The 20,891-nt window shown below is 45.8% G+C and overlaps 1 protein-coding gene across 3 annotated transcripts in view; it reads right to left on the bottom strand.

Moving 5' to 3' along the window:
- pak4 (p21 protein (Cdc42/Rac)-activated kinase 4) overlaps positions 1-20,891 on the bottom strand; it is a 39,718-nt gene that overhangs the window by 12,071 nt on the left and 6,756 nt on the right. The window contains exons 1-2 of one of the 3 annotated variants that reach the window (XM_088627734.1): positions 10,918-11,741; positions 1,818-2,039 (exon numbers count right to left, since the gene is read on the bottom strand). In XM_088627734.1, coding sequence (XP_088483860.1) covers positions 1,818-2,018 — 201 coding nt within the window. In that variant the 5' untranslated portion in view covers positions 2,019-2,039; positions 10,918-11,741. Of the gene's footprint in view, positions 1-1,817; positions 2,040-10,702; positions 10,861-10,917; positions 11,742-20,891 lie in introns of those variants that run through there. The other 2 variants (XM_088627735.1, XM_088627732.1) reach the window with 2 other exon arrangements.

Genomic DNA, 20,891 nt, shown 5'->3' with positions numbered 1-20,891 from the left:
TACGGACATGAAAAAGTACTTAAACAGCTTGCCACAGCAGCAGAAGGACAATAAAAATACATGTTTTTTACAGCAGACTGACAAATCCATCATTCAGGAAGACCAGGAAATAAACAGAAGACCTTCTAAGACTTATACTCACTCAAACCTTGATTTAAAAGGAACAAATTTGCCTCTAAAGCAAAACCAAAAATACTTTGGATTGAAAAAATGTAAGGATAATACGAAGGCAGTAGGGTGTGTAACCTGCAATTTTGTTTCCCACTTGACATGTGAAAATGCACAAGGAGGCTTGAAGCACTCCATGCTGGTATCCCCCTACAATTTAGGCCATCTGTATAAAGAAATATCACTCTCCCTGTAATTTGTCTTCCTGGCTTCCACAGTCCGTTCCAGGCATCACTGAAATATATCTGCCTTTCTGAAAGCCAGACCTCTAGATAAATTCTGTTAAAGGATTTATAAATAAACTGGATTGCTTTTAGAATGAGGTTTCCCAGCACAGCCACTGGGGAGCTTCTCAATGTCTGGGAGGTTCTGGTTGTAACTGGGACGTGGGTATTGACAGGCGAGCAGCATTGATTTTTACTGGATTAGACCCTGGACTACATCACAAAGTAAAGACAGACCACCAGAATGGTTAAAAAAAGGTAAAGGGACACACAACCCTTCTTCAAAGAGCTGCAAGACAAGTTGGTTAAATATATCACCCTCCCTTCACACCAAGCTCTCTCACGACTGCAGCCTGAAGAAAAGCACTTTTTTTTATCGACTGATAAAACCCCAGTGAAACACAGCCTCGCTTCTAAACGTGTTGCATTAGTTAAATGGCAACAGCCCAGTTGTTTCCACAGAAAAGCTTAACCAGACTCACACCCCTGAGTCAACTCAGCTTCTCATCCTACACAACTCCCTTTCCCCGACATGAATCTGAAATACTTCAGTCTCTGTCAGAGGATTATTTAGTTCAGGGTTTTATTAAAAGGCATCATAAGCAAGGCACTGGCTAATCACTTTATGAATTACACTGTCAGGCATCACAGAGTGTTATTACAGTTGTAAGGAGGATTTACAAATTGACTTTGCATCCTTTTGTATCGACATGATAATATTCAACATATACTGCAGCACTTATTTCTAATAATACATTACTATCAACTTAATAAAACAGCAGCATTCAGAAACACTAATGCAACCTACCTTTTCCATTTAACAGGGCTATTTAGACTTTTTCTTCCAGGCCATATATACTTGAAATATTAATAATATTAATATTAAGTTATTCTCTTGAATTCAGAGCTTGTTAACCTATGGTCTAAGGATTTTATCAGTAAACAGTTCTATTCGCTGCTGTTAACATATCAAATATATGTCACAGTTTCTGCTCGAATTTGAATATATTCAATTAGACCTATCATATTTGATCTAAATTGAAAAGCTGTATATTTTAATAACCAATTTTCTACCACACTCACAAAAAACAGACAGCAATATGCAGTCCTGTTAGAACTACATGGAAAAACCCAAAGATTTTAACATCGAAAACAAGGGCAGTCCCATCTGGTGGGCCAGCTTCCTGACAGACTTTCCAATAACACGTATTTGTAAAAAAAAAACTAGATTGGAATATCTTCCCAACGCTGTATCTGGATCACGAATGTCGTGAAAAAAAAAATCAAACGTAACAATATTGACCCCAGGTTGGACAGAAGTATCCAACAGCTCAAGTCTCTGCTCCCTTGAGCGCTGCTTTTCAGCCACTTCGGAGCCTCAGCTGACCAGCAGCACTGGCCCGGCCAGGGGCGAGGGTCCCTCACCTTGCGCGGCTCGACGGTGGTGATGACCGAGGCATCGATGAAGGGCTTGGGCCTGCGGGCAGACTCCTCGATCAGGCTCTGCCATTGCCGCGGCAGGCCCACAAACCTCTGCTCCTGCTCGTCGAAGTCCGTGTGCACGCGGTGCTCGAAGTTGGAGGGCGCCGAGATCTGGATGCGCTGCTTCTTCTTCTTACTGAACATGGCTGCGGGCGGGCATGAGACCTGCAAGCACACAAGCAGACGCACTGAGGCACCGCTCCTCCAGCTCTCACGGCCCAGGGCCATGGACGCAACGGGCCACATGCAGCACAGCAGGGCACCATTTCAGCGTCACTGCTGCACTGGAAAACCTGCACCCTCCTGCCTAAAAGTGAATGGCCTAAGTCATTTCGTGCCAGTAAAGCACACACCCAAAGATGTAACTGCAAAGCAAAGGGAAGAACAGAAGGCACGTCTTTACACGTCTTACAAAGGTCTGTGGGGGTCGGAAACAATCAGTTGGCTTTCTTGAAGAAACCAGACAGAAGCTAACTGGAAACCAAACAAGCTTGATGGGGCAAATACCCCCCTCCTATTTGGAAACCTTGTTGCATTCTTAAGAATGAGACGGCGAAGAGCCCAGCCAAAGTCAAACAATGTTTTGGGATTTTAGCCGGGTTTTATGTGGAAAGAGGAAATAAAAGATACAATTTTGCGCACCACTGATCATTTGAAATACTGCAGCTTTACGTGTACTCATGGTATAGCTGTCTAGGCTGAGGACTCCAAACCAGAGGATTTTGAGCTCATTTCCAATATCAGCATACTGCTTGCTGCACTCTTGACCAACGTTCTTTACCCAGAATTCCTCCAGTGTCCCAAACGATATCATACGCTCAGATTTGGAAACGACCACTGACACCGGCTCCGAAGAGTCACAGATGGCACTCTGAGAAACACCAAGCAAATTGAAAGGTCTTTGTCAGAGAACAGGCAGGCCCAGAACCTTAAGGCAGCAAGAAAAAGGTTAATTCTAATGTACATTAGTAGCTGATGTTTCTGGGTGCCGGAAATGGTGGTCGTGACAAAACGAAAGGTTGGTTCAAAAGACCTTGACCGCAATAGTCATAGGACTGCATTTTGACTTTGTTGAATTCATATTTAAGAATATCAATCCCCCTGCCCCCAACTTCCTCAGAGAAAACAATTGATCGATCACACCAGTCGCCCTCCCTGCATCAGAAGAGCTTGGATTGTTCAGTCAATGTACTGGAAAATTACAATCATTGATTTAGATCTGAGTAACTGCGGCACCTGAAGAAAAACAAATAAAAAAAAACATTTAGAAAAGTTTTTGAAAATAAATGCAGGGGTTGTATCACATACAGGCACTTATATATATGCTTGATTAGTTTGATTTGACTGTCACAATATGTACACGTGGAAACATGTACTTTTCTCCTGTTTCTCCACTTCTATCCACGAACACTGTGTTGTTACATAACAGACTTTAGTGCAAATGCAGCAGAAGGCAAAACTGGAAAAAGCAAGTAGAGCCGAACAGTAGTCATTTAGGCGTTTTAATTTTCTCTTCATAGCCCGATTACTCCAAACCACATCCACGTCATGACATATCTTTTTTAGGAAGCAAAGGCACACCAGAAGACTATAGCCCAAACATAGGAGACTAAATAAAAACAGATTCAAACAAACAAAAAAAAGCTTCCAGTGATGGTCTTGAATTTGCAAAGCTTTTTTTTGCAATACTTTCTGCAGACATGCAAATCGGATTATTGTGGCTGAGAAATCAGTATTACGGTGAGAAAAAAAATCTACAAAAGGACCTAATCTATGTTTGCGCTGAAATCTGTTCCCTAAGGCCAGCTCAAGGAGGAGGGGGAGGGAATAATTATTTGATAAATGACTCATTAACCCTGTTTGTTGGGATAGCCTGACAAATCCCTTCCTCTTGTGTAACAGTTTGGTCCATTTCAGCATTTATCACCTGTGAGCTTTCAGCACCACGCATAGAGACTGCACCACTCAAGCAGAAAAGGACAGAGAAGAGGAGGCCGCTTGGCTGGGCTTGCTTGTTTCACTGCTAGTAGCTAAATGGTGCAGAAAATCCCATCTGTCGGTTTCACGGAGGATCCCACGAGAAGGGAGTCAGTTCTGGAATTTCACAACCCCGACGTAAAAAAGAGTCTCCTGCTTTCTGCTTTCTGTTCAGCACAAAGTCGGTCGCCCTATCAGAATTCAGTTTCAACTCCCAGCTGGAGGGTTGCAGGTTCATATCCTAGATGGGACACAGCAGGTTTATCCTTGAGCAAGGTACTTCTTTCTTAACTGTTCCAGTAGACAGCCTGCTGTATAAGTGAGCCTGCAGGTCGTCACAGTAAATAAATAAGAGTTGGTTCTAAGATGACATTTCTGAGTTAAAAAGTTTGCACCTAGTGTCAAAATGGATCTGTGTATTAATACACAGTGTAACAGAGCAGCCCTTTTGAATCATTAAGAAATAATCTTTTTGCCAGTAAGTCTGTCCAATTGGCCGGCAAGAGGCAATAAGCAGCAATTTCCAGCCCTAATGACTTCCTGTTTCTCAACCGGGCCTGAAGCGCTCTCAGAAGTGCCTGACACTGACAGCTCAACAGCTTCCGCCCGTCAGTCACTGACATCCTGGTGTGGGGAGGGCATGGGCACGGTGCAGACAGCTCCCTGTGTGCCGAGTACACCAGTGAAAACTGCCCCGGATAAACCCCCCAAAAAAAGAAAGGTTCATCAAACGATTTTGCTCCATGTCTGTGCAGGCTGACATACATTAATAGAAGACAGTAAGTACAAGCCCGACAAAGCCTGCTCCAGGTGCCAGCTTGTATACGTTCCAGGAGCCCGGAATGACACTGTGAACCTGTGGGAAGGACTGCATAATGGAGCCCCTTTTTCTTTCTTCGGAGAACTCGGTCTTCTCAAGAGAAAGAGCACTCTGGATCTCGGGCTGCTGGAGGGACAAGAACTATTTGTATTCAGCAAATCCACGATAATCCGAAAGATGGAGGAAAAAAAAGAAGGAAATGTATTTACCAGCAAACAAATAATCTTACTTAATAGTAACCCACATTGTGGTATGTTTTTGCTGAACACCACATTGTATTTCAGGATATTACAGAAACTTCAGCCAGCTGGAAACTGTACAGAAGGATATCAGCAAACACTGGCTGGATGGGATAAGTTTAATCCTACTATTAAGTCAGTGTTTCATTTTAGCACCATGGGTTTTACTAATGTTAGAGGTTTAGAAACAACAGCCTTTCTGCTTCCAAAGCACTTTCAGAATGGAAGCAGTTAATGTTGATTTTCCTTTTTGTTTTTGCCATGCGGGTATCAGGCAGGACACTCCCTTAACCCAAACACAGCCCTCAGATACACACTGCCGACTGTGCCCTTGTGAATTCCTCACCACAGATATCACCAGTCTGTTCAAAGATGTGGAAAACCAGCCGATTCTGATTTGGAGGGCTCCAATTGAACATGTTCAATTGGAGCCTTTGTCGGGTGTGAAGAAGCTCCACAGCCGAAACGTGTTTTTCTTCTCTTTTCAGCAGGAATAAACATTTACTTTTTCCTTTGCAGCCTATGCATGCTGACACAGCTCCCTACTCGAACTACTATGTGTTCCATTAATAATAAGATCTACTGCACCACCAGTACATTGCAGCACTGCTGGTTTGACCTGCCTATAGAATTAGCCAAGGGGGTGATGTAACATCTTTGCTAATTCTATAGGCAGATGTAACGGGCGGAGCAGTGGCACTGTGTGTCTCATGGAGAGCAAGCTGGGGTACATGAAAAGGCAAATTCCTAATGCAAGAAATTGTATATGGCCAATAAAGTGATCTTATCATCTGAGACCCATAAAGTCACAGTCCCAACCTTCACCCCCCACAGCACAGCCTCAGTGGAGAAGTGGAGAATTCACAGCAAATAACCAAATAACCTAAATCTTGGATCAACACCACAATTCAAAACACCCCTCAGGTGTTACTTACTCTCAGGATCAAGGCCTGCGAAAGGTGATTGAATAAAAGATGGTCTTCACCTCAAGCGCTAAATTTCTTTCGGGCTTTCAGCCAGAACATTAATTCTCATTATGATCCAGGCATTTCCATCGGAACGACTGGGCTGGTGACGATTTGGGTGGAACAAAAGTCAGTTTCAGAGTGAAGCCGTGACAACTGGCCCTGGGGCTCAACCCCCTTAGCGTTTTAAAACGGCTCGACACAAGCACGGCTCTGGACAAAATCAAAAATCATCTGGTACTTCGAACGAACGCAAAGGAGCAGCTCGTCCTCAGGATCCTCACCGGGAATGACAATGAGTAAAGCTCTGCTGTTTCCCTCCTCCGCAACACAAAATCCCCGCGCAGAGCCGGAGCCAGGATGGGGGCAGTGTGTGCGCTACCAAACCCCACGCCACGTCACTGGCAATCGTGAGATTGTGGCCTCTGAGGCCCGGTCTGCAGGCTCACCAGAACTGAGCCGTGACACATCAGCACGTCGCGGTCAGAGATGACAAACAAAACGCTGAAAACCACTCATAGGGATGAAATGGGAAAAATGCTGACTTCACAAAATTAGAGCCACCGATTAATTTTACTCCTCTTGAAAGGAAATGTGGGCCTAACTACAGACAAGTTGTGGTTTGGATGTTTTAAAAGAAAGACATCGCCCGTTCCTGGGCTTCAGTCCCTTAAGGACGCAAACTCTTCGATGCTTTTTTTGTTACACTTCCTCGAACCAATTTCATTAAAACACAGGCAAACACACACCATGCTTGCTCAGTCTTTCTAATCTTACTGGCACTCTAATGTAAAAGCAAACACGATCTGGGTCACTGAGGGAGCAACGCTTCCTGACAACAACAGACCCTACAAAGTCACTTCTAATACTGTGGGGGAAAAAACACACAGGATCCGTCCTGGCAGGAATCTGTTCCCTGTCATCATGCAGTACATGCTGAAGAAATAACACAGTGGGTGAACAATACTCCCAACTGGAACATGCTGAATTTTCTGTATTGTTTCAGCCAATCCGAAACTCCTCCGATAATGTAACTGTGACAAATGACTGGGGTTTTTAGCAGACGTGTTTCTGCCGAACACAAACAGAAAAGGACACGCCTGAAACTGTGGCCTTCCGATCAGTTACGTCCGTTTCAGGATCCGTGTGCTGGGACCTGGGCAGTGCATGACACCCGAAGCTGGAACGCTGGACCCAAGAGGGCAAACCCAGGAAACTTCAACTACTGCACTCGGATAACCATGACGACAGGCTCAGGGAAGCAGGGAACAGATCCTGGACTGTCCGGGAGTTATTGTAATTATTGCTCCATGAATCCACTGCCTGGAGGAAAGACAACCACAGAACCTGGGGGAGCCCAGAGGATTGTTTCCACCCCTGGGAACTTTTGCTTTCCTCTTCTCTGTGTCCACACTATCAGCCATTTCTGCACAATACTGTCAACTGCAGTACACTTCAAAAAAGGTTTTGTTGCAAACAGCGCTATAGCAAATAAAAGCCTGCTGGATATGTGGTTAAGTGTTCATAAGTAATGGAGTATTCCACCTGTAGAAAACAAACTGCCTCCTTTACGATGGATCTTTTCTCATGCAAAGCAAATACAATCCCAAAATACAGGCGTTCCATCAGATTCCATCTGATAATCACTTTCTTTACGAGTGGTTCTCCCCCACTTTAATTGCATGGATCCAAGCCCTTGGAAAGCCTAGGAAAAAAATAATCCCCAAAACATCAAATTAAAGTATGTGAAGTTGCTGCTTTCAAGCTGCCCACAGCTCAACAGCCTCACAATCATCAGCCATCAGTTTAAAGAGGACGGCAAATACCAAAAGGTAAGAGTTTAACAGAAACTTTGAGGGAATTAACAGTAAAAAGGAGGAATGGATGAAATTATGCAACTGGTGCCCTTGTAGCTCTCTCCAGGCAAGGATGCCCACCAAACACCACAGGAACGATTTAGTAGTGTTCAGGTGTTCAAGGTATCTGCAGAGCATCAGGCAGAGAAGGACACCTGTGCGCTCACAGGTGTGAACAGGTGCACAGCCCTCTGGGTCTCCAGGCTGACAGCTCGGCGGTCGGGGCAGGTTCTCTGCAGCCCTGGGGCCAGAAGAAGATTACAGTCATTTGTCAGGAGGGCTGGGAGCTACAGGTGAGAGTGTATGGCAGGTGCCTGATTACAGCTTTTCACTAACAAAAACACTCAGCTGCCTGCTGCCCGTCAGCTGGCTGATCATCACACAGCCACATCCCCTTGTCTGAGATCTTCATCCCAACACAGTCCTGCCATATTGAAATGACAGCATCCTTCAAACAGAGACAGAACCCCCAACACCAAGCACAACGGGGAGGTGCAAACATCCTCAACAGGAAGGATGGAATTCTGAACTCTGATGCAGATATCAGGCCTGTCAGGCCACAGGTCTTGATACTGTTGGTGTAAAAGCAATTCGGGAAAAGTGAAAAACTCAGGGTTTTTTTTGTTTGTTTTGTGCGTGTGGGAGGAGTGATTATTTTTTAAAAAAAGCTAAGCTCAGCAAATATAAAAGCAATCTGGAATGTGTCTGTGTTCAATCTCATTCAAAGTAGCTGAAACTATCGGCCTCTACTACAAACATCAGACAAAGGCTCTTCGTGTACCTCCCATTCAAATCAGAAGAGGGCACACTCTAATGTGCTGGTCTTTAATTGCATTGCATAGTAAAAAGCAATTAACATCTGCTTTCTGAATAGCTTCTTTATCCTCTCACAAGTAGTCATCGAGTGTAACTCCTTCCCAGTGACACCATTCTCTTTTTTTAAAAAAAAAAAGCATTCTTACCTCAGAGGGTGGATTACGGAACACTCTAAATAAAATGAATGACACCCCACGCACTGTGCCCGACCACGGCATGACTGATATTTCCTTGTTCTGTGAGACACATCATTAGCATACTATTATGCACTGCTGAACAGTAAGAAAGGCATTACTGTATCGACTGCGCTGCCGGGGAAGGAAGAGGACACACGAGCTGGCCGCAGAGCTCTGGGGGGAAAGCAGGAGGCACAAAACTCCCTGCGCTCCCAGTTACGAAGAAAGCCCCCGTCCCGTCAGGAGCTGGGAGAGCAGAAAGGGGGCTAGCGGGTACAGGACATGGTTACCCAGCCGGCAATCCCCCTGCTTGGAAGTGTCTTCCCAAGTTTAAAGACCTTCTTCCGCAGAGCGAAAGAAGCAGACAGTGTGAAAGGCCACAGCCATCTTGCTATTAACCACCCAGGAGAGCTCAAAAGAACTGGAACTGGACCAGTCCCTAAGGGGCTGAAAGCCAGTGTTCAGAGGTCCTCATGGTGTCGTCCCTGAACGCAATCCCAGAGGCTTTGAGAGAACACACTACACCCTGTAGCTGGAAAAAAGCAGTCACAGAAGAGAGACTTGTGACCCAATAAATGTTCTACTTGACATAAAAAAAACTTTAACCTGCGATGTTTACTTCTTCATCTGGTCTGTTTGGCACGCCGACCTCGACCAAACAAGATTTGAAGGCAGTTTAAGAATTCTGCCACTCTAAACTGGTCGCGTCATTGTTTCAGTTGTTCTCCCAAGCCCAGTGCTGCAGCAGCGCAACACGCAGGGGGCAGAAACATCACACAGAACGGCAGCCAGTGGATCGTATCCGTGGCAGCAGACATGTTATGATGCAGTGACTGCAACAGCAGCTGGACATGCTAAAATCAAGTCGGGCAGAAGACAGCAGCCTGGCCTGGGAAAGCTGAAGAGGTGTTATTTCTGGGTGAGCCTTGCTTCAGATAATCAAGGCATTTCATGCACACAGAGATTACCAGGCGCCCACGTTACACTGTTAAATGCCATGGAAGCATTTTAAACTATTTGCCTTAATTGAAAACAGCTGTGCTACCTTGTAGCTTTTTTATTAATTTCCTTGCTGCTGAAATCTATTATATTCTCCCCTCCGTATTGCTAACCCATCAGTTCACTACACATGCACTTGCCAGCTCACTAAAAACCACCAGCCCACTTGCTCCGCCATTAGAAATGAAAGGTCAGGAACCATCAGCTTGACAGCAGGGAGAAGGCCGAGGCACGGGTCAGCAGCTGTTATGGGTGAATTCACAGTGGTTGACAAAGACCCAGCGGAGCAGGTGAGAACGGGGTCCGAGGGCTGCTCTGCTGAAGCTGTACTGACTGCAAGAATCAGGAAACACCTGGGGACCGAGCCTGAGGAGGAGGGATAAACCTTAATTGGATTAATTTGTAGAAGAATGTTTAAAACCTGGGTTCAACAAAAAACCAGCTGGATTCTGTGACCCCCAGAAAGCTAGTTTAGAAACAGCCCAGCGTCCCCGAGACTGTCTTTTTCTGGCTGTGCTCTAATTTACAGATCTGTCTGAGCCTAATGAAGCACAAGCAAGGTTTAGCGCTCAAGTACACACAATCAATGCTTTCTGGCCAGCAAAGTGCAGCGCAGACAGAGACCAAACCAACTGTCCCTGAGAGGTTAGAGCCCACAGCTCCAATCCACTCACTGATAACATTACAGCTGGGAACCTACTGAAACGGCCCTGCCGACAGCCACTGGGTAAGCTACTGATGTTACTGGGTCATCCCCAGACTGGGGCGGCGACATAAAGCCCCCGCATTCACAAGAAATAGTCGAGAAAAGTGAAGAAAAAATAAAAACGAGAACGCAGAACGTCAAGACGACTGACTTCACCTGCGGAGTAGAATGTAACGCTGAGTGAAACCGCACGCCCACCTCCACCCTAAACCTGGAAGCACCGCGGAGCAGGAGCGCACGACAAAAGACGCTTGAAAATCCGAGAGCTTGTCACCTGTCTCGCTGTCACAGGCGGAACGCGTGAAGCGACGATCCGATCCAACACTGCAGGCCCGAGAAACCCACTGCGCGCTACAGTTCATAAAAGCCAACTACCATCAGGAGGCGTTCAAGCTACTCTGGCATCTAGACGGCAACCGCCTGCCCCAGCTCCGAGTGAAACACTGAACACACACACACACCCACCCATCGGGGGGGCTGACAACTCACGGCTTCCAGAAGAGCGTCCGCCCAGCGTGTTGTTGACTGTCCGGCGAGGGCTCGACCGGCTCTCACAGCTGGCAGCGCGCTCCTGCGCTGGCGACGGGGAAATTACAGCTCTCCGAAAAACCACAGTCACAAACACCAGCTCGGGGAAGAAGCAGAGCCGCCACCCCCCCAAAAAAAAAATAAAACAGGGAGTAGGCTGCTGGCTCTCATAAAAGAAGAGGAAAAAAAGCCATCCAGATGTTAAAGTTTTGGACTGCGAACTTCGAGGGTGGGGAAAAGCGATCCGGAAAAAATCACGTACACCGAGCACAGCGCCCGCTCATCTGGGGACAGCCTGAGGAGCAGCTCCTCTCCTGCTTGCGCTCCAGGTCCAGCAACAGCTGATCCAAGAGTAACTCCAGCGCAGAGCTCAGAGACGCTGCACGGCCATCGCGCCGAGCGACCGGGGCCAGCAGGAATCCCGACACGGTCTCGCTGACGGGTTCTGCTGCCACCTCAGTGCTCACGATCCACTCGATCTCCTTTCGGGATCCCCCCGAAACACCCGCACCATCCCCGAACCTCGTGCATCCAATGGGAACCAAAATAAAAGTCCACAAAAACAAAGTAGGAAGTCGTTTATCCCAGCGACCCGGTGTATTCCCCTACCGCTACCCTCTGTCAAGTGTCATCAAAACGGCTAATCGCAATTAAAAAAAAAAAGCGATCAACTCCCCAGTCCGTTTCCTCTCGGAGGAGGGGGAAACGTGCGCCAGCCTGGAGAATGGGAAACAGACCTCGCGCATTCCTGCAGTTTCACCCATACGGCCCAGTATCGTGACGTCACCGGGAAACCGGGCACGGGGAGCGGAAGCCACGCCCCCCCGGCGACTCCCCGGCTCCCAGTTAAAGCTACAAGCCCCACATCACAGCACCGCGGGGCGGAATCTGAAGCTGTGAATTTATGTTTTTCCCAGGAGATGAGGTAACACGTTATTGTTTCCCAGGACCATGATGTGTTGCGACTCGATCCTAGGTGTACTCAACGCCTCTCATTTTTTTTAACCTACTGTAAAGCGTGGGTGTCAGTTCCTGGTTATAATTAAACAACACACTGAAGCACAACGCCTTAAGCAGCGATTCGAAAAATACATAAGGTACATCGCGCGGGAGGTTCGTCTTTCGGCACTTTTAAAAAAGAGGATACCCCCTATTTTCGCCGCGTGTGGAGTTTAATTTGAAGGGAATTTGGAGTTACAAGTACAAGGAGGATGAGAGTGTGCGAGTTTCAGGGATTGCCAGTCCCGGTGCCATGGGGCTGTGACACCCCCTCGCCCAGGCTCCCAGGCACTGGATTCAAGCAGCAGGTTACTTCACAGCGTCATCTTCCAACTACCGTGCCTGTGCTGTTGCACTGCTTTTGAGTGAAAGTAAGCCGATCCCTCAGCTAAAAACTGCTCCTAAACAAAGGGATAGTAATGTAGCACCTGCCAATATTCTGAAAGTCTCCACTGCTCTCCCATCACCTGGACAAACAGTCACGTTCTTACACTGTCTGTCTACGGTTCTCATTCTCCAGATGTAATAAGGGGTTGAAATTAAAAAAAGAAAAGATCAGAGCTGACAGTGGAAGCCCACTGACCAGGACTGGGAGAATATTTAGCCATCAATACACAGGCCAGCACATCCAAGAAGCCTGGCTTTGCCGATGCGTGTCTCAGATAAGCACGCTTCTCGGTTATCACAGGTTCCCTTGAGCACAGGGAACCTCAAGCTGCATTGTTAAGGCACCCCATGATCTACGGGTCCCTGTCATTCAACAGGGCTCAGGTTGCACAGCAGGTCTCTTCACCACTGGCAAAGAAATGGAATTGACCGATTTTGTCTTTTGTCACCAGCAGCAGCAGTGTGAATTGAGTGCATTTTCCTATGAGGTGCAAACACTGTGCGAGCTGCTACACATTGGAACAGCTTACTCACAGACCATGCATGTCACTGTGAGAGCTGGGATGGTCCTGGATGGGTTTGTTAAGAGGACACACGGTCCGGACAGGTCAAACTACAGCGGGCAGCCTTGACCGCGATAGTGTGCCTGTAACACAACACCAGGCACAAAACCCTCTCTTACGAGGTTGATGCAGAAGACCACAGGTGCACAAACGTTTGGGGAAAATCACAGTGCTGCTGCTTGGCTGGAGGCATCCACTTTCATACGGCTCAGTCGGAGCATGAAGGTAACAATGAATTTGAAGTGCTCATAGCCAGAGACTTACAAATGCCAGATCTCCAGCAGCACATGAAAGACTCATTCCACAAGGTGGATACTGTGAAAAATATTTCATGTCGGACGCATTCTTTAAAATACATGTACCCCTCTGGGAATCTCATATCATAAAGTACTGTCTCTTACCTAAGTGGTAATTAAAGTAAAAAAAAATCACATGTACAAAATATGTACAAAACTCATCTTGTATAGCAGCTGAATAGTCTTGGTTGTCAGAATGTTAAAGTCAGTTCCAGGTTTCGCTAATTCAATTATTAAAAGCAGAATGGTTACTGACACTTACTTTCCTCTGCCACCTCCAAAGTCATGGGCAGATAAAACGTGTTCTTGAGCTCCAGACACACGCACACACTCCTTGAGAGCCCAACCAATGGAGAGCGAATGTTCGAACAAAGCAGCCAAGCCCTTATCCAATCAGAGCAGAGTCGCGGGGCTGCAGAGGTCATCCTGTTAGCCCGAGTGCTGGAGCCTTCGCAACAAACACCAGCACCAAGAAACCCCACTCCTGCACAGCACAGCGCTGTCAATAAAGCAACATGCGGCGACCGAGTTCCGCTCACAAGTCCTCTGTTGTTTTCACCCCCTATTACTCAAGGCACAAACTCGCACACAATAAAAGATTAGAAAAGGAAGCTGTAGGGAACACATAAAATGTCAGTCACCCCAGTTTAGACACCTGTTAACATCTTCATATTTTACACATAAAACGCAGGAGTACAATGAAGAAGATTTAGCAGATAGAATGTTTGATAGACATTGAAGGCCACCTGAAACAGACATGACATCAACCACAGCCCTCTCAGCACAGGACTTAAGGACATGTGCAGATGGAAACCAAGTGCAAGCAGAGGGTTCAGGAAGCTAGAAGCAGCAGCTTCTGTCTTCACAGCGAGGGCTGTGCGGAGGCCAATGCTCACGCTGCCTGAGCCGGCCGATTCCCTGGGGTCTCAATAATGCTCAAGGAAAAACACGCTACAACAACCCCTCGCTTCGGCAACAAACTTATATTCTTAAAATGCCTGAAGCATAAAAGCAAGATCCAATTACATTGCTGCTTTTGGGTTTTTTATGCTTAACTGGTTTTAAGACCCTTTTATAATTAAGCCACCGGCCATCTGAAACAACCCTGAGAGAATAATTTGAATCCCCTCACGTCCAAGTTTTTAAAAAAGTATATTTTACCCTGCTGTACTGTGCCAATGTACTAACGAACCTGCTCGTTTTTTGAAGCCTCATCCAACACTTCATGTTTCCTGGAAATCTTCCAGAAAACAAGCAAACAGCGATTATAAAATGGACATGCGCACTGAGGGGCTACCAACTGCCACCATTAGCAGAAAGGAAAGGAAGAGAGGAACAGGCAAAGTACATCCCCATTATTACCAAACACTGCATTACCATGGAACTGGACAAACGATCAGATGACCTGTTCATGGGAAAGGGCTGTGGTCTTCAGACTGTGTTACTTCAGTTCACAGAGGTACACCACTGACACTTCACGCTGTCATGTTTAAGGGACACGGACCATCGATAACCAGCTGTTCGTACTGCACCTGTGGCTCTCTTTCCCTGACCTGCTGACTGCTGTGCCAGACTCTCCCTCTCCCCTCATGCTCACGGGCACCACACCATTGCCCTCTGTGTCAGGGAGATGAAGTGTCCCTTGCAGCATGATGTGCTGAACAGAATTGGCGTAGGGGGAGGGAGGGAGGGGAGGAGGAGGTTTGGGTTGCGACATTGATGGCTAAACCCTGGACCTTGGGAAGATAATCACCCAGCCTAGCAGTGCAAATTCAGCACATCCCTGCTGGCTGGATGTGTCATTCTCCATCCATCATCCCCAAGCACTGCTGTCCCTACTCGCTGGCCCGGCTCCAAGCGTTCTCCAAGTCCACATTGAGCACTTGTCAGCATCCAGGCACAACTAACAGCACTGCTCTTGATGCCAATACTGTGCCAATATAATTGATTTAACACAATGCATTGGGTTCCAAATAAATCCTATAAGCTGCACAGGATAAAGAAACTGAGTAAATAATAGGCAACAACAGATTAGCCTAAATTTAGTTTAACCTAAGCATGCATCTACTCATGCAAGGAGCATCTGAAAGCAGAATGGATTAATCCTGTGTATGTATCAATACACACATTAGTGATGCGTAGAGAGCTCTAGAGAGTCTTCTGCTTTTCTTTTACTTCTGATCTTAATTAATGGACGTGATGACTCGAATAAAAGTCTAATTGCCTGTTTTAGGTATTAATCAGTTGCTAATTAAAATATACCTATAAAGCCTGTAGGAATTTGAGCTCTGCAGTTCCCCCCTTCCCTGATATATATTGATATATATGTATGCACATTCCAAAAGCACTGTCTTGGCAGTTACTGTATTCCAGGGTCTCCCAGCATTCCCTAGGGGGCTGACTCTCCCTTGCAAACAGGAAACGAGACAAACACTGGGAGCCGGAAGGAAACCAGCACCTCAAAGGCTGCTTTGAGCTTGAAAAAAAAAAACAATCATTGTCTCGGTTCTTTTGAACCCTCTGAAAAAATATATGTTCGTATTATCCTTGCCTTTCACTTTCAAAGCAGCATCATGAAAAAAGAAAGAGCTGAGCAACTGGATTATGCAGCAGGAGTTCAACTTCAGTTCACCAGTCAGATGAGGCTGATCCTACCACAAGTTCAGCTGTTTGCCAGTTAATGTCTAGACAATCAGATCCTACAAGCAATTCCCCTCATGCACAATCAAAAACACTCCTGAACCAGTGGTTGAAGCTAGCCTGTGGCTTTAGCAAGTAGACCAAAAAAACAAAAAATAGACTTGCAGAGTCTCCTTCTCTGCCTTCTTAAAAAGCAACATCTTCACAAACCCATTGTTTAACACCACTGTTAACTGGAAAAACAAGCTCAGCTGCTGGGACCTGCATGTCTCCGGTGCTGGGGGAAGAATGCAGCAATGCGGAACTGTGCCAGCGGGCAGGTGATCCCCTTATCTGCCTCCTTCCCTGCTGTCGGTGTGGAAGGAGTGGGTGTCCCAGTTTTCAAAAGAACGTGGGAATGGTTCCAAATGAAAGAAAGACTCAATCGATGACAGAGGTTAATACGACTGTAGAAAGCTAAAAACCTAGATGTTTTCTGAAGGATGCCAAAACGCCAGCTGCTGCAATCTGCCTGGGTTGCCTGTTCCAGACATTCTCGTTATGTGCACCTCCAGTTTCTCAGCGCTAAACGCGGTCTCAGTTTCCTCTAGTGACCCCATATTCTCCTCCACTGCTGACCCTTAAGCTCCTGCACTGGTTGACTCTGCTGATACCATCAAGGATTCTGGTTACTCGAGTCATAAACTTTCTTCATCTCCTCCATTCACGACCAAATACATTCACTTCCTTTAACCTTTGGTTGGTCTGGCAGCCTTTTAAGAAAACACTTTGGTCTCACCCTATGTGTGTGTCTCTTCTAATTGCAAGGACTATATCCAGTATCTTCATTATTTCACCAGAGTAAAAAAAGTCCCCAGAAAAATGAGATATTTTGCTGCAAATAATCACACCTCTTCACACCTAGAATATCCAAATGAAAAGGTTTGATAATCTTTACAAATATCCTACACACCTCACAATCTCAAGTATTTCTCGAATTATGAAATTGCAAAACCTTAGACAGTGCCTCGTGAATTAAATATAAACCAAAATGCGCATAGAAATTAATAACGCAAGGCAGCAATAGGTTTAGTAACTGTTCAAGGCATGAACAGGAACATTTAATTCTTCATTCTCCATGTAATTAAGCTCTGCCCTGCAAATTTCCAACACCACAGCGGTTTGCACCCTGTGTGGCTCCTGCCTCACTTGGATCGCAGCGCCACCGTGGTGGAGAGACAGAGATGTGGAAACAAGAGAGAAGGAAGGGGGTCACTGTCAGACCTTTTTTACTCAATTCAATCAGTGAGCCAAAGGTCTTGTGGTGTTCTAGTGAATACAAGTCCCCTGTCCCCTCAGCTCTATGTGTTGTTTTCCCAGCACGAGCGCAGGGATATGAATACTGATAGGAGGGACAGGTTGGAACCACTACCCCTGATGCATCGGCAGCAAAACAAGAAACTTCCCTTGAGTTGCAAAGGATGCAAACCTTCCAAGTGACACACAGTTCCCTTTGACAGTTCGATATTAATGAATTGACACTTCCCAATTTCCTCTTCCACCTAGTTAATAAGTGGAGGAATCCCACATCCAGAAGAAGGAGCTTATGCTCTTTCTCGCCTAATTCTGGCTGCTGCGGCGCGGACTGTAATAACACAAGCTCCATGCTCTCGTTTGTATATTTTTCTCACGTTTACTGGTGCACCCTGATGCATTTTGCAGATGCCCTGTCTCATTTTTAATGCTTATAAGGTTAATTTCCACAGCAGCAATTTTCCACAGTGTTTTGAGGCATCAATGCCTTTTTGGCACTTTATTTGACACCCTACTGATACCCTAGTCATGGGCTGCATGGTTCTGTAAACTCCTGCACAGGTTTATGCAACATAATGGTTCCTCTTGTTTCAGAGGAGCAGGTGTCACAGCATATTACGTCGAGCAAAATACCTTTGCAAGTCACTTGGCCAAACTCAGTGATTGCAGAATACAGACTACCATTTGCTTGTGACTGAAAAGGCTCCACAGAAAGCTATCAGGTGCTGTAACACTGTAACAAAACAAAAGCACGTGAATTTTCCTGTCACCTGCAGTTTAACACATCCTCATAGCACACACACCAAGTGCTCTTTAAAAACCTCAGGCAGGAAAACTGTGGTTACAGTAGAAAAACCCCATCTTGACTGGAAGGCAAGTCACCTGCACTCAAAACAGGCTGCAAGTCTTTGCTTGACAGCAAACCAGTGTGTGCTCCGATTACGCCCTGTTGTTGTCAGAGACAAAGCTACATACACCCACTAACGAGGTAGGCAGCTCAGGATCCCCCAGCCTAGGACACACTAAAATAGAATACAGCGTGTACTGACTAAAACACATCATGTGCTGCACTTCTCTGTAAGTTTTCCCTGTGCTTTAAGCTGTTGTTCCTGAAGCAGATTTACAGTGCTCTAAAAGTCTCAAATCACTCTCTTTACACTAGAGGTGTAAATGAAGTGAACACTTCCTATAAGCTCGTCAAAAAGCCTTTTATTCCTGAAATGCAAGCCAGAACTTGTAATAAAGTATCTGGTGATCTGTCCAAAATAGGTCAGGAAAGCCCACAGACTAAAAAAACGGAACTGTTTTCGGCCAGTGGGGGCAAAGTGTAACACTACTAGTATTGTTAAGGGCAAAACTGTGCTCAGGGCAGTACCGCTCCATAACCACAAAAAAAAAAATTCAGGAAGACTTTGGGATCCCTGAACATGGTGCCCAAGACGGGGACTGTCCTGGGAAAATCGGGATGGTTTATCCCGCGAGGTGACTTACTTTGCTTTACATTTTTGAAAAAAAAAGTATACTCACTGGCGTCCTTTGTGCAGAGTACCTTACCAAAACACAAATTTGTCAATTTGAATTTAGACACTATCCTTCCATGTTAACAGCCCAACAGGCTTTGCTACACAGATGTCCTCTGGATTCTGCTTGCTTTTTTGTCTCCACAACAGTGCTGTCCATCTTGTCGCACCGGGGCGCCGGACTTGACCAGGTTAAAGTTGACGTTTCAAAATTGTTGTTGCAACACAAGGGTTACAAGCCGCACATTGTTTCAGGACGGAAATGAAGAGAAAAAAAACACAGAAAATGCACAGTGCGACATTTCCATGGGGCAAGCTGAGCTCCAAGTATTTTAATGGGCACTGGTGAGCCACAATGTGCAAACACTGCAGTAGCTGTTTTTATACCTTCCAAATTAAAAGCAGGCCTGTCTGTCTTGAGGGGCCAGAGAGTGGGAGGAAGAGAGACATGGAGGAGACAGGAGACAACAGGACTGGCATTAAAAAACCAACAGGACCTTAAAATAAAAATACTGAGCAAACTGCAGCAGCCAAGCTGAAGAGCTTTGCCCAAGATTACACGTACTGTGTGGAACATATAACATAACATCAACTGCAATACTACAAAGACATGAAAAAATATTTTCTTCAGTTGTTGATGCTCGAATGCAAGGCAGACCTTTATTTTAATAATGTGCAATAAACACAGTGGCGTTCATTATAATATGGCAGGGCTGTGCACCCACATGTGGAGAGTGTCAACAGCTATTTTCGTATTTAACACATCAAATTTAACCCCAGTCAAATATGTAAAATTTATGATAATAAAGCGATGCAAAATGAAATTAGAAACAAAGCAGAAATGCATAGCTCTTCACAGTAAGTTAAAAATCGACTTTATTATTAGTGCACAACCAATTATGAATGCAAATTAGAGGAGTTTATTGGCATAGGTCCATTGGAACTATTATGCGTGCTGATCTCTCGGGACATGCGTGCACAGTACAGCAGACAGCACCACACAATGTAGAGAGTGTATTACACACATAACACATAAAACAAGAACAATAAATATGTTGTGGGAAACAATAAATATGTAGTAGTGGAAAAAAAAAACATGTCAGTCGATGCAAAAAGTATACCGAGTCCGAGGCACTGCAGTTTGTCTGGTCACACGCATGTACAGTAATGTAGTGGGTCACTCTGTCCCCTCCCCGTCGAGATCCACTTTGAAGTAGATGCAAGGAATCCCTACCTGTGCCAGCCCATTTAAAGAGTACAGTAGGGGGGGGCAGCTCCTTCAGTTTAGGAGATGAAAACAGGATGGCTGAGCAATTAAAGTCTCCTGCTCATGCCTCACAGCTGCGAGACAGAGGGCCTTGCCCCCTCCGCTTGGCTGCCGCTGCTGGGAGGGCGAGAGTGCTCAGTGTGAGGGGCAGGCAGGAGCACTCAGGCATGTCAGGAATGTCTCGAGTGCCCGGCACAGAGCGATCTCCCTGCTCGCAGGCCCCCACTGCACCGAGCTGAAATAGGCATCAGCCGGTAAGTGTGTACATGTGAGAGAAAGAGGGGGTCCTCCTGTCCACTGGAACAACACTTCTAGAGCACTGAGAAGACGCACAGATTATCATGATCCAGTGTAGCGTGCCAGCAAAGACACATACAGGAAGACACTACAATGTGATTTTCCTTGCACTCAAAATGCGATGCTGTAAAAAAGTACTTAATTCTTAAACGCTAGTCAAACAGTATTACATGGCATCAAAGGGTCTTCTGGGAAAAGTAGTCTTCTGATCCGATTGGTCAAGTGCCTACAGCCTGTAGAAATTATTTTGACTTTAAAAAAACACATAATCAAATGGTTTTTAAAAAAAAAACTGTTTAGTGAAAATAGACAACCTAGAAGCCGATCATAGTCCCACTCACAAAGATTAACCAGATTCTTGATTGATTGTTTGATTTCAAAGGGTGCTCAGAAATTAAGCAGGGGATCATCCTTGTTTATAACCTATCTAGGGATTGGCCAGTTCAAACGTTTCACTTGTGGTCTCATGCATATGAAGGATCCACCCATTTAGCAGTGCAAGGGGATTGCACAATAGCATCAAGAACAACCGGAATGGGTAGTAGCATTAATGAAGGCTGAGGAAATCCCTTAAGATCTTCCTGAGCGCCAACACATCCACTTTACGACACAAAAAAAGCCCAGAAACACACGTCGAGCTGTGGGTCACCACACAACAATTCAAGTGCACAGT

This window comes from Lepisosteus platostomus, chromosome 4, assembly GCF_059453375.1.
Source record: "Lepisosteus platostomus isolate fLepPlt1 chromosome 4, fLepPlt1.hap1, whole genome shotgun sequence".
In the NCBI taxonomy this organism is placed as follows: Eukaryota; Metazoa; Chordata; class Actinopteri; order Semionotiformes; family Lepisosteidae; genus Lepisosteus; species Lepisosteus platostomus.
This window is presented reverse-complemented; position numbering and strand designations above follow the sequence as displayed.